The 15,264-nt window shown below is 58.7% G+C and overlaps 1 protein-coding gene across 5 annotated transcripts in view; it reads right to left on the reverse strand.

The window, feature by feature from the left end:
• NLGN3 (neuroligin 3) overlaps positions 1-14,644 on the reverse strand; it is a 30,525-nt gene extending 15,881 nt beyond the window's left edge. For 3 of the 5 annotated variants that reach the window (XM_042876531.1, XM_042876530.1, XM_042876527.1), the window contains exons 1-2: positions 14,252-14,291; positions 812-1,526 (exon numbers count right to left, since the gene is read on the reverse strand). In XM_042876531.1, coding sequence (XP_042732465.1) covers positions 812-1,289 — 478 coding nt within the window. In that variant the 5' untranslated portion in view covers positions 1,290-1,526; positions 14,252-14,291. Of the gene's footprint in view, positions 1-811; positions 1,527-4,139; positions 4,173-14,251; positions 14,292-14,627 lie in introns of those variants that run through there. The other 2 variants (XM_042876529.1, XM_042876528.1) reach the window with 2 other exon arrangements.
• Between the last annotated feature and the right edge of the window lie 620 nt (positions 14,645-15,264).

Raw genomic sequence — 15,264 nt, forward strand, 5'->3', positions numbered from 1 at the left:
GCTAGGCCTCGGCACACTGCGCTAGGCCTCGGCACACTGCGCTAGGCCTTGGCACATTGTGCTAGGCCTCGGCACACTATGCTAGGCCACAATACACTGCACTAGGCCTCAGCATACTGCACAAGGCCTCAGCACACTATGCTAGGCCTCAGCACACTGCACTAGGCTGCAGCACACTGCACTAGGCCTAGCCGTGACACACTAGGCCGCAGCTACTTTGCAATGTCCCCCAGCCTCCTGCCTGCACCAGAATCCCCCAGAAAGGGCTCCTGTGCCACCAAAAAGGGCTCTGTGTTCCCTTCTTGGCATGAGCAGCCCAGCCCCACGAGAGGCAGAGTGTTCCTCCCAGCAGCGGCCACAGCCTGTGGCCACGGCTAGCACATGGACCTGGGGGTGGGAAAAGGGAGGAAGGACAAACCCGAACCAACTCAAGACAGAACCTGGCACTCGGCGCCTGGGGAGCACAAACCAGCTTGTCGCTCTGTGGATCTGCAGTCAGAGAGTCTGATTCAGATTTAGCAATACAAGAAAGGAACCCATGACAATGCCATGGAGGTGGAGGAAGAAAGAAGGGGAAACCGAGAGGCGTGGAGGGGCAGGAGCACGCGAGACAAAGATGGCAGCTGAGGGCAAGCTGAGTGGCCAGAGGAAGCTTTCCACAAACAGACAGCATGCTGCAGGGTCCACAACCACATGCTTCAAACACAACACCCAAGTGAGACCAACCGCTGCTGGGCAGGGATAGGGGCAGGGCAGCCCCCCTTACCCTCCCAGAGCGCTCGCTCCTGCAGGTGCCCCACCGGGGACTCACCATCCTCCGTGGGGATGTAGATGTTGAGGTACAGACAGTCCTCGTTGGGGTCCTGGATGTAGGTGGCCACAATATCCAAGTTGGAGGTAAACCAGATGGGCAGCATGATCTCAGGGACGGCGTTGTGGATGTTCTGGGGGCAGACTGGCGAGAAGTGGGTAGCGTTCCTGATGCCTGACCAGGAGGGAGGTGGCTCTGGAGGCATGAACCGCTTCTCCCCAACTGGGGGGGCGGCGTAAGGCACCCCCAGGTACTGATCCACGGGTCCCAAAATCTCACTGGGTAGTGGCACACGCACCCCCCGTAGCTTCCCATAGTGAGTGTTGACAGTGGGAGAGTAGACCTGGCCCTCCATGCGCACAACCACCGAGGCGAAGCTCAGGACCCAGAGGGCGAGACGCAGGTCCCAGCTGGCCACCAGCTCAGGCACTTGGAGAACAGGGGGCAAGAGAGGGCTTCTCCAGAGTATCAGCCACATCGTCTGGGAGGTGCAGCACCAACATCCAGGCCTGAAGCTCCTGGGGTGAGGGTTCAGTGCATCCCCATGACAGCAAGCCTCCGGTTTGTCCAGAAGGAACAGCCAAATCCGTGGGGCAGGAGAACCCAGCGACTCAGGGACGCTGACCCGGAGAGACTTGTCACTGCTTCTCAGAGCCTGCAAGCTGCCTGCTGCGGTCCCCCTTCAAATGGTCCGACTTGGCAGGGATTGCTGATGCTGTGGAGAGATGGAGGGAATTAACAGCAGACATCTTGGAAAGGGTGGTAGAGCTGTGGGCACCCAATCTTACCTGGACACAAAGTAATCCCCTGTTCAGAAGCCCCTGTCCTGCTTTAGGGAAGGAGCCAGCGCTTACCTCCCCAGGTGAGAACCATGGCTGAGATGCAGGGGAACATCCAAGGTGCTCCGGGAGACGGAGCTGCAAATATGCCCCAAGCACGTGCAGACACACAGACGGCACCCATCTGCACACATGGAGCCCATCCATGCCACCAAGGGATTCCCAGCACCACAGTGCAAAGTGCAGGGTGAGCAAGACAGCGACAGCCAGAGTGCCCCAGGGCCACATTCCCTCCATGCCACTGCTTCAGTCCTGCAGCCCCTCCACGTCACCCCAGGCAGGGCAGTGGGGGACACGGATAATGGGTGGATGGCCAAGGCCAGGGAGTCAGCACAGAGCTGCTCCTGGGGAGCCCTCGCTGGAGGCTGCCTGGATTCTCAGCGCACTGCCCTTCCCCTCCCCGCTCCTCCTGCTGCATGCAGGGCTTATGTAAGGGCCTCCCCGCCTCCCCCCAGCTCCCTTCCATGTGCACACCGAGGCCACATTCACCCATGAGCTCCCAGCATTGGTGAGAGGCCACATCCTGGCCTCACCGGGTGCCTGTGCACTGCTGAGGGCACTGCGTGGGGAGGGGAGCGGAGGCTGCTGGCCTTATCTCAGCCACATCTCCTTACCCTGACAGGGATGGCAGCAGCGACAGGGCACCTCCATTTTGCCCCAGAACATCCTCAGGTGCCCACCTGGTAAATCTCTCCAAAGCTCGGAGGGGAGCGGAGCTGCCTTGGAATAATTGGAGCACAAAATAAGGGCTGTGTGCAGATGGAAGGAAGACGCTCTGTTAAAGGCTCAGCTGGGCAGGGACTCCACAAATGGAGAACACCTCATCCAACGGGGAAAATCCGCAGAGAAAAAAAAAAAATACATGGAGGGCGTCTCAAATCTGCACTGCACATGTGCAGGCAATTCACTGCCGGTCATTAAGGAAATGGGCCTGTGCTGTGCCTGCCCTCCTGGTATGCCCAGGGAACACAACAGGCTCAGAAATCAGTGTCTGACAGGCATAATAAGAAACACTCAACCCAGAAAATCATGTTGCTGCATCCACTCTGCCTGAGCAGCAAGGCTGGGAAAGCAGACGTGCTCCACAGCCTGCAGACAGCAGCAGTTCCAGATGGGGGAGGGGGGGGGGAGGTTCAGCAGCAAGGAGTGGCTGCGCCCACTGCAACACCCAAGACCTGGGCAGAAGACCTACACTGGTGTTCTATCACCAAAACAGGGGCTGAAGCCTATGAAACACAACACAGGAGCAAAAGAAGCATAGAGGGAGGCAGGCGAGGTGTTCTGACACCCCGAGCTCTGCTGCTACTGAACCACTGCCAGCGCTGCCGTCACTGCCCCAGCTCCAGAAAAAAGCCATCATTCATCCAACATTCTCTGCAATGCTTCAGCACAACACTGAACTCTGCCTTGCAGCACTGCAGGGTGCAATGAGACTGGGCCCCCACAGCACGCTGCAGTCGCTGCGTTCTTGCGTGGGCTCTGGAGCTGCTTCAGACTCCACTGCTGTGTGCAGCGCTGCTGGAAGGCAAGATATCCAGCCTACATCATCTGCCCAGGTTCCTTTGGATGACACATGTTAGGATGAAGCCAAATTATTAATGACTGTCATATCTCATTGGCACGCCTGGAAGCTACAGGCAGCTTTGATAGCAACCGTGACTCCCAGAAGAGCCATTTCACTGCCCAGCCATTGCTCTCCCCCTGCAGGAGCACACACACCGCAGCCCTGGGGCTTCCCTGACTCCATGCTCTGCCAGAGCCATGGCCATGCATTGCCCTGGGCACGGCTTGACCCAGATGTCTCAGCTGAGGGTTCTCACAGCACCAGGTATCGCAAAATCAGGGCTGAATTCACCACCCACCTCCCACCCTTGTGGATCCGTGGGTCACCAGGACAAAGAGTCCATAACTGAAACATGCTTCTTCCTACAGCCCTCTGGAGTTCAGTTATTATGATATTCTAATCCTCACTCGTGGCTTCTTTAGCAGCTCTTAAAAAACAGGGAAAAAAAGTCTGTTATGACAGAATTAAAGTTCCAAGTACACATCCATAACACAAATAAAATTATGCTCCAGGATTTGCAATTGTCTCAAATTATGAGCTTTGTGAAGCATTAGAGGTGAGTTGCATTAGCAATAGCCAAACATGTCCTGATACAGAAATGCACAGTCAAGACCCAACAACCCTAATGTTACCTTGGAGAGCCACAACACGCTAACAATAAAATCCAGATCACGCTATTTTCACATTTGTAATTCCAGATTTGGTTCCATCATTTTTTAAAGACCTTTTTCCTCCATCTGCCCATGTCCCCGCAGCGCAGAATAAAGGCACCCAAACAATCTCAGCAACACGCTCCTAAGCCTTCCCATGTTTGGATTGTTTTTCAATTACAAAAACAGAAACGATGCAAACCCTAAATCTGGAACTCCCTGGGTTTCAAATGCCTCATTTGGGATGATTACAATACCCCCGGAACACATCTTACCCTCATATTGCTGTTCTGCGCTCTGCGCTCTCCGCTGTAACTTCATGTTAACATAACATTTAGGATGGGAATTTAGCCTTAATTTAATATTGACAGACTGCCATGAACACCAGCACTCAGCCCTTTCCACCGAGGGCTCAGCCGCCAGCAGTGCTGTTGGACGCAGGAGCCCCACATGGCCGCCTCCACTCTGCTCGTGGAACTTCACCAGCCTTCCCAAGCACGTGCAGTAACAGAGATCTGAGCTGAGACATTCCCTCTGAGGAAGGTTCATTGCATCCCATGAGACGTGGCAGCTGAGTGTCCCCAGGGTGAGCTGCCCAAGGCTTCTTCTGCTGCTGCTCCCGCGAGTGGTCGAGGCTGCCAGTAGGAAATGGAGGCTGCCAACTGGAAGTGAGACCCGGCTCGCTTGGGCAGATGCAGCCAAGCTGGGGGTACCAAGATGAGCGTGTGAGCGAGGAGCCTGGAGAATAAAGACACCGCGGGCATCCCGGGTCGTCCTGCCAGACCGCCGAGGGCGGGTGGTGTGAGCGGAGGAAGTGAGACTGCTAACTGTTAATGATTTTATTCATGCATCTTGGAAAACAAACGCTGTATCGGTATTTCCATGACTGTACTGTCTGCCAGGCTGCTCCCTCCCCAACAACAAGACGCTCTCCATGGAAACCTGAGCAGGCGGATCCCGCCAAGCTGCGGTTGCAGATGCACAGCCGGCGTCCCCGCGCCAGCCAGATGAGCTGGATCCACACCTTCGCCAGTGCCTGGTCAGCGATGCTACAGAAACCCCACAGAGCACAGAAGCTGCAGCACCACTGTGCTGATGTGTCCCTGTGCCCCAGAGCTCGTGCACACTAATAGTGGTCAGCTGTGGGTCTCGCTTACACTAAGAGGAGATGCACAGGGCTTCAGGCAGGTCTGCCCTGCTGCTGCCACCGTCCAGCTTTTCCCTGCGTGATGTAAATGACAGAACAGAGTACATTTTAAAATCTGCACTCGTCACCCAGTGCTTCGGAGACCAGGGCTGGAACTCAACAGGCAGGCTGGAACAAGGGCTCAGAGGGGATGGGCACAGCCAGGTATCGCTGATGGGAGAAACCAACAGCGTCAATGTGGGCTGGGGGAGAAAAGGCAACAGCACTGCTGCCAGAAGGGTCACAGGGCTGCACAGATGGAGCATGAGCCAGCACGTCACTGTCAGGCAAGTACAGAAGGATGAGAGAAAGGACAGCTTATAAAGACATATGAAGTGCCTTTAATTATTCTGCTTTCCTCCAGCTTGTAAAGATACATGAAGCAATTATGATGTTCTCCTCTGAAGAGCCACTTCACTCCCTCAAAAGATTTGGGCCAGCTGAGATGGACCACAGAAGACCAGCAAGGCCACAAGAAAGCCCAGGGAGCATGGCCTCGAACAAAAGCCTGGGAGACCGGTGCTGGTGCAGACAAGAGGTGTCAGCAGATGCAGCTTTATAACATGTAAAGGCTGCTGCAAAAACAAAACCCACCCAGAACAGTCTGATGCTGAACTTGGTGCTGGGCAGGAGACAAATTCACATTAAGAAAGGAAAGACAGGCGTGCAGTAGGAAAAGGCAAAGGCACAAATTCCACAAAGGGCAGGTGGAAGGACCAAGTGACACCTTACAATCACAGATTCATTCAGCATGGAAGAGATGACGAAGACCCCCCAACCCCAACCCACACACCCGTGCCCATAACCACATCCCTCTGTCACATCCGCATGGTTCTGGAACATCTCCACAGACAGTGACCCCACCACTCCCTGGGCAGCCTGTGCCGGTGCAGCACTGCTCTTTCAAAGAAGAAATTCTTCCTAACCTCCAACTTGAAGAGCTGGATATCTTTGAGTCCCTCCTGCATGGTCCCACACACTTTGCATTACCCTGACTGGCCTGTTCTTTCCCTGCCCTCTGTTTGATGCCATCCAGGCAAACAACAGCCATCTTGGCCACGAAACTGGCAGCATTTGGGAGGCTCTGATGGGGCAGAGCACTTTGGGAGCCTCCCAGCAGAGCGCAGCTCACCACAGCTGTCCTCTGTGCTCTGCAGGTCTTCCCCAGAGCCCAGCATCATCTGCACGACCTCCTAGAGCTCAGCACCACAGTCATGCCGGTGGCTCAGAAGAAAAGCAGCCACAAACCTCACCCTCATTTGCTTCCAATCACCAGGTGCTTCCCTGTGACTTGCCTTTCCTAACTTCTACCCACAGCATCACAACGCTTAAACAAAAGCTGAGCACCAGAAGCCTACCAGACACTTCACTGCGCATCCATTGCCCTGGGGAGAAGACGAGAGACCTCACGAGGAGTGTCAGTTCAGTTCCTCAGCACTGCAGGAACACACACGGGACAGAAGCTCTCTGACAACAACGTGCCAAAATCCTCGAGAGCTCCCATTCAGAACAGAAAAAACATTACGCCAAATCTTTAGAAACAGGGTTGCAGTGCTACTTCTGCTGCGGCGCCAATGGCCTCCTGCTGTGACAGCAGGTCCTTCACCAAGGAGCAGAGCCTGCTGCCTCGGGAAGGACACCAGGAGGAAAGCAGCCCTCTCCTCGCCCACACTGCAGCCTTTTCAGATATTTCTGGTGTCGAATCCAGCGCATCGTTTGATGCCCTGCTCCTGTCTGCTCCAGAAGGCACAAACCCAGTGGGTGGCATAGCCTGGCTCCTTTCCAGCTCCGGTTTAGCACCAGAAGCTCCAAAAAATGCAGGAAGTTTCTCAGCATCACTAGGCAGAACGGCAGTACTGCTGAAGGACAGGCAGTGAGCGCTGCAGTGGGGACAGCGGGGCGGTCAGCGCCCATACTGCCAATGCGAGCAGCTGGCGGCCTCGATAGAGGACTCGAGGACAACTGTGCTTGAAAGCCTGGGCAGTTTGGGCTCGGGTCCGTTCACCTTGAGCTGGGCTCGACTGCGACTGACCTTCCCACTCACTGTGCCCCAGGAGCGTGCAGAAAGCTGGGGCCACGTGCACAGCCAGCATCTGCTCCGTGTTAGCAAGAGGCTCCACGGGATGGATTCTGGCTGCGAAGAGGGCAGCAGCAGCCTCTTGGTGGGCTGCCAGGCTCCTGTACTGCTCACAGACAGCTGCTGGAAGTAGGCCGTTCGGTGCCACGTTCTGGGTAGGAATAATCTGGATTATCTCACGTTGCCGCATCCCTGATCTCAGCACAAAGAAACGGCAGCGGCTTTTCTCTCCCTCACCTTGCTGCTTCCACAGATTCAGTTCGCAAGCGCTTCTCTGCAGGGGCAGAGGCTAATGAGAACCACTGTCTAAACAGCAAACACAATGCCACGGCCTTGGCACAGACACACACGCACTTGCTCCCCAGCCAGAACAACTGGCAGCCAAGGAGGAGCGCCTGACCCAGGCTGGCAGATCACAGAGCCCTGAGGAGAAGCCTCTGCAATAGGGATGCTGCACATGCTGCTTCCTGCGCCCTTTGCAATAGCCAGATGGGGCATTGCTGTAGGGCGACCTAAATGGGCAGGCAGGACAGATAGAACAGAGGAGAGCAGAGCAGTGCCAGTTGGAAGGGAGCTGCAAAAATCACCGAGTCCAAGTGTCAGACTACTTCAGGGCCAATTCAAGGTTAAAACACATCACTGAGAGCATTACTCAGATGCCTCACACATGGACAAGTATGGGGCATCAACCACCTCTCCACTGCCTGCTCTCTTGCCAAATAGCCTCTCGCTGAAGGACCTTTTCCTAATGACTGGCCTGAACCTCCCTGGCTCAGCTTCGAGCCATTCTGTCACAACCAGAAGAGACGAGCACCTCCTTCCCCACGTCCCCTGCTCAGGAAGCTGTAGAGAGTAAGGAGACCACCTCTCACCCTCCCATTCTCCAAGCATGACAACACCCAGCGTCCTCAGCCACTCCTGGAAACCTCGAACCACAGAAGAACCCGAACAGGAAGAGACCCACAAGGCCCACCGAGCCCAGCCCCACGCAGGACCACCCAAAATCCAAACCTTCTGTCCTAGAGCGTTGTCCACACGTTCCTCGAGCTCCCTCATCCCGGTGCCATCAGCGCTGCCCTGGGGGCCCGGCCTCCTCCCCCCCCCCCCCCGGGGCGAGCTTCTCCCCCCCGCCCGCAGCCGCTGCCGGGCGGCCCGGAGCTGTCCGTTCAGCACCGCGAGCCGAGAGCCCCGCACCACCCCCCGCAGGGACACAGCGCTGCCCGGAGAAGCGGGGCTTTGGAAATGGCAGAGTTCCTCCAACGCCCGCTCTGTGCAAGCAGGTTTACCGACAGCGCGAGCAGCTACAGAACCCCAGAAATTCCAGACGTCTGCTCGAGAGCAAACTGACAATCTGCTTCCAGCGAGCCCTTGGCATCAGCGCAGGGCTCACGCCAAGACAACATGCTCGCTCTCCAACACATCACAAACAAGCACCAGGCACCTACTTTAAAGCAATGTAAGCTCGCTCGCAGATCTGAGATCAACACTCGGCAGATAGCGACTGGAGTGCAAATCTCACCCAGCAAAGCGCGCGCTGTCGGCGCAAGCAGAGCTCCCCACACTTCCTTCCCCAGCTTCACACTGACATTATCCCAGCTGCTCGCTGCCATCCCCCTCGCATCTGCTGGAGTAGCAGTTTCCACATCCTCTCCCAACCAACCACCCCATTTTTTCGGTTAACACCATTCGTTGTGGCTGAGCCTCGTTAGGAAGCAATCACACAAACACAAGACACTTTTTCAGAGGAATAAGCTTCCAAAACTCTGCATCCAAACGCGTTCATCTTTCTTATCAACAGCGGGATTGATATTTATTAAAGAAAGGAGGCATCAGTGCCACACATAGGCTGGCTCCATGCGATGGAGCTTTTGAAACGCCCCGAATAAGACAGTAAGAATGAAACCCAGCTGCTGATGGCACGTCCTTCTACAAAGCTTCCTGTACACCAGTCCATTGAGCCCCTTTCTGGACGCCAAGGCCCATGACCAGATGGATCGGAGGGCAGCTCGCCTCAAGCTCTGCCCTGCCCTGGCTCCTGCCTGTGCCAACAACACAACACAAGGACGTCTCCCACATCTCTCAAGGAAAGCTGAGAGCACCAGGGAGCAGCATGCATGCACAGCCAATGCTTCCCATGGAATAGCGTGGTCTGGAGGAGGCTCTATAAATGTAAGGAGGTGGGCTGGGCAGAGAGGAACCAACTGCAGCTTAAAATACAAAGACTTCCTGCAAATGCGACTGGAGAGGGTGGACAAGAAAATCCGAGAGTGCTTTGAACGGGAATAGCTGCACCCAAAATAAGCTGTCAGTGTTTCACTTTTACTGACTCGAAGCAGCAAGCCAAAACCACTTAATCACTGGTTGTAATCAGGAATGTGGCTGTAAGAGCCTCCGGTCCCAGCAGCAGAGCTGATAAAGGATCGTTTCCTGTACTGCCACCTGTCTGATCACCTATTTCTGCCTCATATCGCTGCCCACTGCGATTTGTCAGCTCAGCAAAGTTTTGTAGGTGGAACTGTGAGCCAGGTCACGGAGGTGATCCAGACTGAAGGCAATCAACACCAGGCCAAAGAATAAACATGAGGAAAACAGTCGGAGAGAAGCAGGAACCGGCTTTTCCATGAAACCCAAATCACTCTGCAGTGACTCAGTTTCCCTGTGCAGAGATAAGCTTACAAGCTATCTGGCATCACCTTCCTGCACCACCCTGCCTTGCAGCATGGGATGCCAGCCTGCAAGGCAGCCAGGCAACAGAGCACAGCGGCTCCACAGGGACAGCAAATCCCTGTGCAAGGGATGCACACAGCATCCAGACAGATCCACTCCTCTGGAATCACAGCAGGAGGGGCCAGGCATGCTAGAAAGCCACGAGTGGCAAGGGAATACTGGGATCAACCCAATGTCACTACACTGGAGCCCATTCAGCCCTGGTGGCACCAGCTGTGATCCACCACTTGGCAGCACTGTGGCTCTCCTGGGATGACAGCCACTGCTCAGTGACCCTGGGGGGTGGGAGACCCAAACAGCTCTGCAGTGGGGCAGGAGGAAGGGAGCTGCACCCAGCGAGGCAACGCATGGGAAGGATGGAGAAACAGCACAGACTGAGAGCGCAGTGCCTGCTCCTTCTGCATCCTCCAGCAAGCAGGGCTCGCTGGAAACATCAGGAAGGGAAGATGAGAAGATGGAGGTGAGCTGGTGGGAAATTATCAGCCACCAGCCCCGCTCAGTGCCTACCCTTGCCAGCCACCCTGCTTGCCTGCTGCTCTGCTAACGGAGCATCTGCATCCTTCTGCCAGCTGCGTCCTGCCCCTGCGCAGGGACCAGGGATGAGTCTGGGTCAGCATCACTCTGCTGGGGCTCCTGCGGGGCTGCAGACCCTGGGAGAACACAGCACAGCTCCGAGCAGCCACATCCTGCAGCAGCACGAGGTGACGTCAGCCCGGCCGGGCGCTGGCAGGCAGGACACGCCATGCATGCAGCCTGGGCTGCTCCAGACACCGCCTGGCTCCCGCAGACACCAGGGCCTGCTACAGCTTATCTACAAATTGAATTTCACACTGTGTGCCCTCGAATCAGGCACAGGTGCTGCAGGATCCGCCCTGCCCCTCCGCATCCTCCTCCTCCTCTGAGGATGACTGGGGGCAAAGCTGAGGGTAAAACCCCACCGCAGCTGGAATGATGGAGCGGAAGACCACAAGGAACATGAGGGATGGGGGGTTGGCCAGCAGAGAGACGGCTCTGAAAATCCCTCACACTTGTCAGGACTCGAGGCTGGGCAAGCCAGCAGCAAGGAAAGAAGGCTGTTTAAATTTAATCCAAAATGTATGTTATATTTTTCCCTTGTAGCTTTCTCCTCCCCTGTTTTCTATCTTCAAGCATGAAAAGCGGAAAGCCTAAAACCTCTGGCAAAAATCCTTTAATGTGTTTTACTGTAAAGGCTGCCTAGTGTTAAGAAATAAGCTGAACCGGAGCAAATCAGGCAGCCTGTGGATGCCCTGGGAGCCGAGGATGGAGCAGGACACATGGTGGGCCGCAGGGGCAGCAGGGACAGAGAAGGGGACGCATCCTGCCCTCGGAGCAGGCAGTGCAGGGCTAGCAGAGAGGAGATGGGGAGAGGTGAAAATGGGATCTTGATTCCCCGTCGTGTACAATGAGCTCTGGGGCAGCAGAGGGGTGAGAATGCAGCTTGCATGAGACAGAGCACCCCGTGCCCTGTGGGACACCCTGTGCCAGGGGAACAGCTCAAAGTGGGGTGGGATAAGGGCTGCCCTGCTCTCCATGCTCCCTGCTGGCTCCCCATCATAACGAATCAAACCAAGGGCCCACCTTGCCCTGTGTGCTTTCTTGCTGTTCGTCTGAAGCACGGGCAATTTGCAGCTCAGCGGCTGGCCAAGTGCATCTCTGTGTATTTATCAGTCCTCGGGGAACCTCCTGTCTTTCTTGAACTTGTCCCATTTCTACCGGAGCCAACAAAAGGTTTCACTGTTCACAACACCTTGTTCTGAGGACTCCTGTGCCCCGGCAGCACGCTGCTGAGAGGCAATACCCCTCCTCCTGGTTTGCACCTCCTGCCAGCAGCATTTGATGTGACCTTGTACTCGCATGGAAAGAAACAGGGAGCAGTTAACCTCCATCCCTGCTCTGCTGGCCTCCTGTGATTCCTGTACATGTATCATATCCATCTTTTGTTGTTTCTTTTCCAGCCTGAAGAGCCCTGCCTTGCTCAGATGTTGTCAGCCCTCAGACAACATCTTGCTGCAGCTGCACCACGATCTTGGCACCTGAACACCCCGGTGAGCCCCCCAGGCCTTTGGATACAGAGACCTGAAGCAAACCCTGCCTCAGTCGGATCTCTTATCAGCCACATGAGCCCCAAAGCTGCAGCTTGTGGGCACTGCCTAAGGGCCCAGGGCAGGGTGAAGACAGACAGATACAAACAGAGCAGCTTCCAGCACTGGGACCCGGCTGACCCCATGGTGACCGACCCACAGGTCTCACTGCAGGCTCCGGAATGCTTCTCCTGCTCTCCACAATGTTACCTTCAGCAAAGCTCCTCCAGTACTCTGCACAGGAGGGACCCTGACACTGAAGGACACTCTCAGGAGCCCCCTCCCCATGAGCCCTGGGACCTCCCCATTCCCCAGCTGCCCCACACTTTGCTGCCCCACATGCCAGGCACCTCACGGGCTGTGCTCACAATGAGACTCGGTTTGGAGGCAGCAGATGTTTCTATGCTGCTCCGCATTTTGCAGTGTCAGGAGCAAGGCTTCCTTACCAGCACTCCCAGAGCTCCTCGCCAAGCAGCCCCAGCCCAAACACAGCTCCTGGCACAAAGCTTTGCTCTCACACATCCCCCCCATGCCTGCTCCCTGCAGCGCAGCCAACACAGCAAACACAACACAGAGCAAGGGCAGAGCTCCCACGTGCTGCAGGGCGAAGCACTGTGCACTGCACCACCTCCTCTCTGCTGAGCCCAGACAGTGCCTAAACCAACAGCACGGCCCTGCTCACCAGGGAACGCTTCAAGGTGGGTCCTGGCAGCTGCAGCCACGAGCTCTGCTGCCTTCCGTGCCTCCTGCTCCATCCCAGCTTCCCCGAGGGGGCTGAGCCATTTGGGTTCAAACCACCACCGCACTAGAAGCCCTCAGAGCAGAGCCTGGCTATCCCTGCCCTGTGCTCTCAGGCACCCATTGCTGCGCCCTGCACAGCCCCGGCATGGCACGCTCAGACTTCCTGTGCCTTGCCGTGAATTCCCCAGTTTCCTTCCGTGGAAAGCAGCAGGTTGTGCTCCACGTGCCCACCCACACCGGTTCCCAGCAGCATCCTTCCGTGTTCCCACGGGGACACAACACCAACAGGGACCGGGCAGCCCCCGTTCCTGTGCCCTCTCTCAAGGACTCACGCCCGTCGGAACTCCCCTGGATTGCATCCCTGCCCATCTCACACGGAAGGTCTGGAAAGAGACAGACCCAGCTGCAAGGTGCGGGGTGCTCCGCCGCCCCCCCGCCCCCCCCCCCCCCCCAGCGGCGCTGCCCCACACACGCGATTCGGGGCAAAGCAGGGCTGTGTGCAGGCGGACGGCGCTGGAATGGCACTGCGCTGCATCGGCTGCGCCCGGTGCTCCATCCGTTGCCCCCCGGCTCTGCCCCGTGCTGGAGAGGCGCGGAGCTGCGCGCCCGCAGGTGTCCAACCCAACTCCGCATGGAACCATGTACAGGTAACCATGACAACCGCACATGCGAGCGGCAAAGCCAAGATCTGGGCTAACTGCAAATGCAAATGAAGCAAAGACATGCACAGTGCTAAAAGCGTGACCTCTAAATGTCAGCGCTTCACCGTCGGGCAGACGTCGGCTCCGGTGGCTGCGGATCCGCTATCCGAGGGAGCGCCCCGCGGCTGGGATGCTCGGGGACCGAGGGCGGCACGGCGCTCCCCGGGGGCTCCCGCGCACCCCCGCCCCGTGCGGGGCGCTTCTGCCTTCAAAGGACGGGAGGAGAATCGCAGCGGCGAGGGGGCTTTGCTGGGACGGCCTCGGGACGGGGACGCCGCGCCACAGCGGTACCGCACGGCCCGGTGCCCGCACGGCTCTCCTTTCGCCACCGGCAGCGCCGAGCGCGGAGGGACCCCGCGCAGCTCCGCTCCCGCACACACGCGGCGGCCGCACCGCCCCGCACCGCCCCGCACCACGCGCTCAGGGACGGACGGGCGCGGTTTGGGGTCCCCCCGGCGCGGCGCGGCGCTGCGGGCGGTGCGGGGCCGGGATGGGGACGAACCCCGCCGAACCGAACCGCACCGCACCGCAGCGGGTGGGTCGGGCCGGGGGGGGCCGCGCAGCTGGGCGGTCGCACAATCCCCCTTTCAGCCCGTCGCCATGGCAACCCGCCGGCTCGCCGCGGCGGCTCATCCGGCCCCGTTAACCCCCGCCGTTACCGCCGCCGTTACCGCCGCTCCGCCCGCCCGCCCCCGCCGCGCCGCCCCGCACCGCGCGCAGCGGCACCGGGAGCCGCCGCCCCCCGCCCTCCCCCGCGGGATCCCCACCGCCCCCCCCCGCGGGTTCCCCCCCCCCCCGCCCCTCTCTCCCCCTCCCCGGTGCGGACCCCGCGGCGCCGTCGGGGCGCACTCACCGTCGGGGGCGGCGGCGCGGTTGGGCCATCCCGGGGGCGGCGGCGGCTGCTCCGCGCCCCGCGCTGCGCTCAGCCCGGCCCGACCCCGCACCGGGAGCGCGCGGCGCGAGCACGGCGGGGGCGGGCGGGGGAGGGGCCGCCGTCGCTGCACCCCTTCGCTGCCGCCGGCGGTACCGAGCGGCCCCGGGAGCCGCACCGTCCCCGAGCGCAGCGGGCGTCGGGATCGAGCCCGGCGGCACCGGCACCCCCGATACGGCACCGCCGCACCGCGCGTCCTTCAGCATCCCTGGGCGGCCCCGCAACGCCTCGGTGCCCCCTCCCAGTGCCCCCCGCACCCACCCCGGCCGGAGCCCTGCGGTGCCCGCACAGCCCTCACCCATCGGGGCTCCCCCTGGGCGTGCTGTCCCATAGCCAAGGGAGCAGCCCCCGCCCCTCCCACCTCCCGGGGGGGATCCATCAGCTCCCTTTTGGAATCCTCGCTTTCAGCCTCAGCTCTGGGGCCCGGCACGGCCCCCCTCCCACCCCCCCGTGGCAGACGCAGAGCTCCGGGCTCAGCAGACACAGCCCGCAGAGAGCTGTGCTCCGTGACACAGTCCCCCCAGCCGCCCCCATTTCCCTGCTGTTCCTCCTCAGCACAGGGCTGCTCCGTGCCACGCACAGCCTCCAGCAGCAGCCACGTTTCCCCCAGCCCACGGCGGGGCACCTTGCTGCTTCATTCTGCCTGATGGGATTACAGCAATCATTGGAAGCAGGGCACGGATTTGGGTCTCGCTGGGTGCGTCTGCCTTCTCCGCAGCTCTCTGCCATCGCCAGGGCAGCGTCAGCCACGGTTTCTGCTCACAGGGAAGGACACGCCATTGCCAGCAGACACCTCTGCGTGTTTGGGGCTGCCGGAGCTGCAGCCCAGACCTGGCACAGGCTCTGCAGAGCCGGCTGCCGTGCCCCATTCTGGATGCTTGTGCTCAGTGCAGACCTTTGTGGCAGCTCTCCTGCATGCCACTGCCACGTGCACA

This window comes from Lagopus leucura, unplaced genomic scaffold (genome assembly GCF_019238085.1).
Source record: "Lagopus leucura isolate 7727_CA_CO unplaced genomic scaffold, USGS_WTPT01 Super-Scaffold_100016, whole genome shotgun sequence".
In the NCBI taxonomy this organism is placed as follows: domain Eukaryota; kingdom Metazoa; phylum Chordata; class Aves; order Galliformes; family Phasianidae; genus Lagopus; species Lagopus leucura.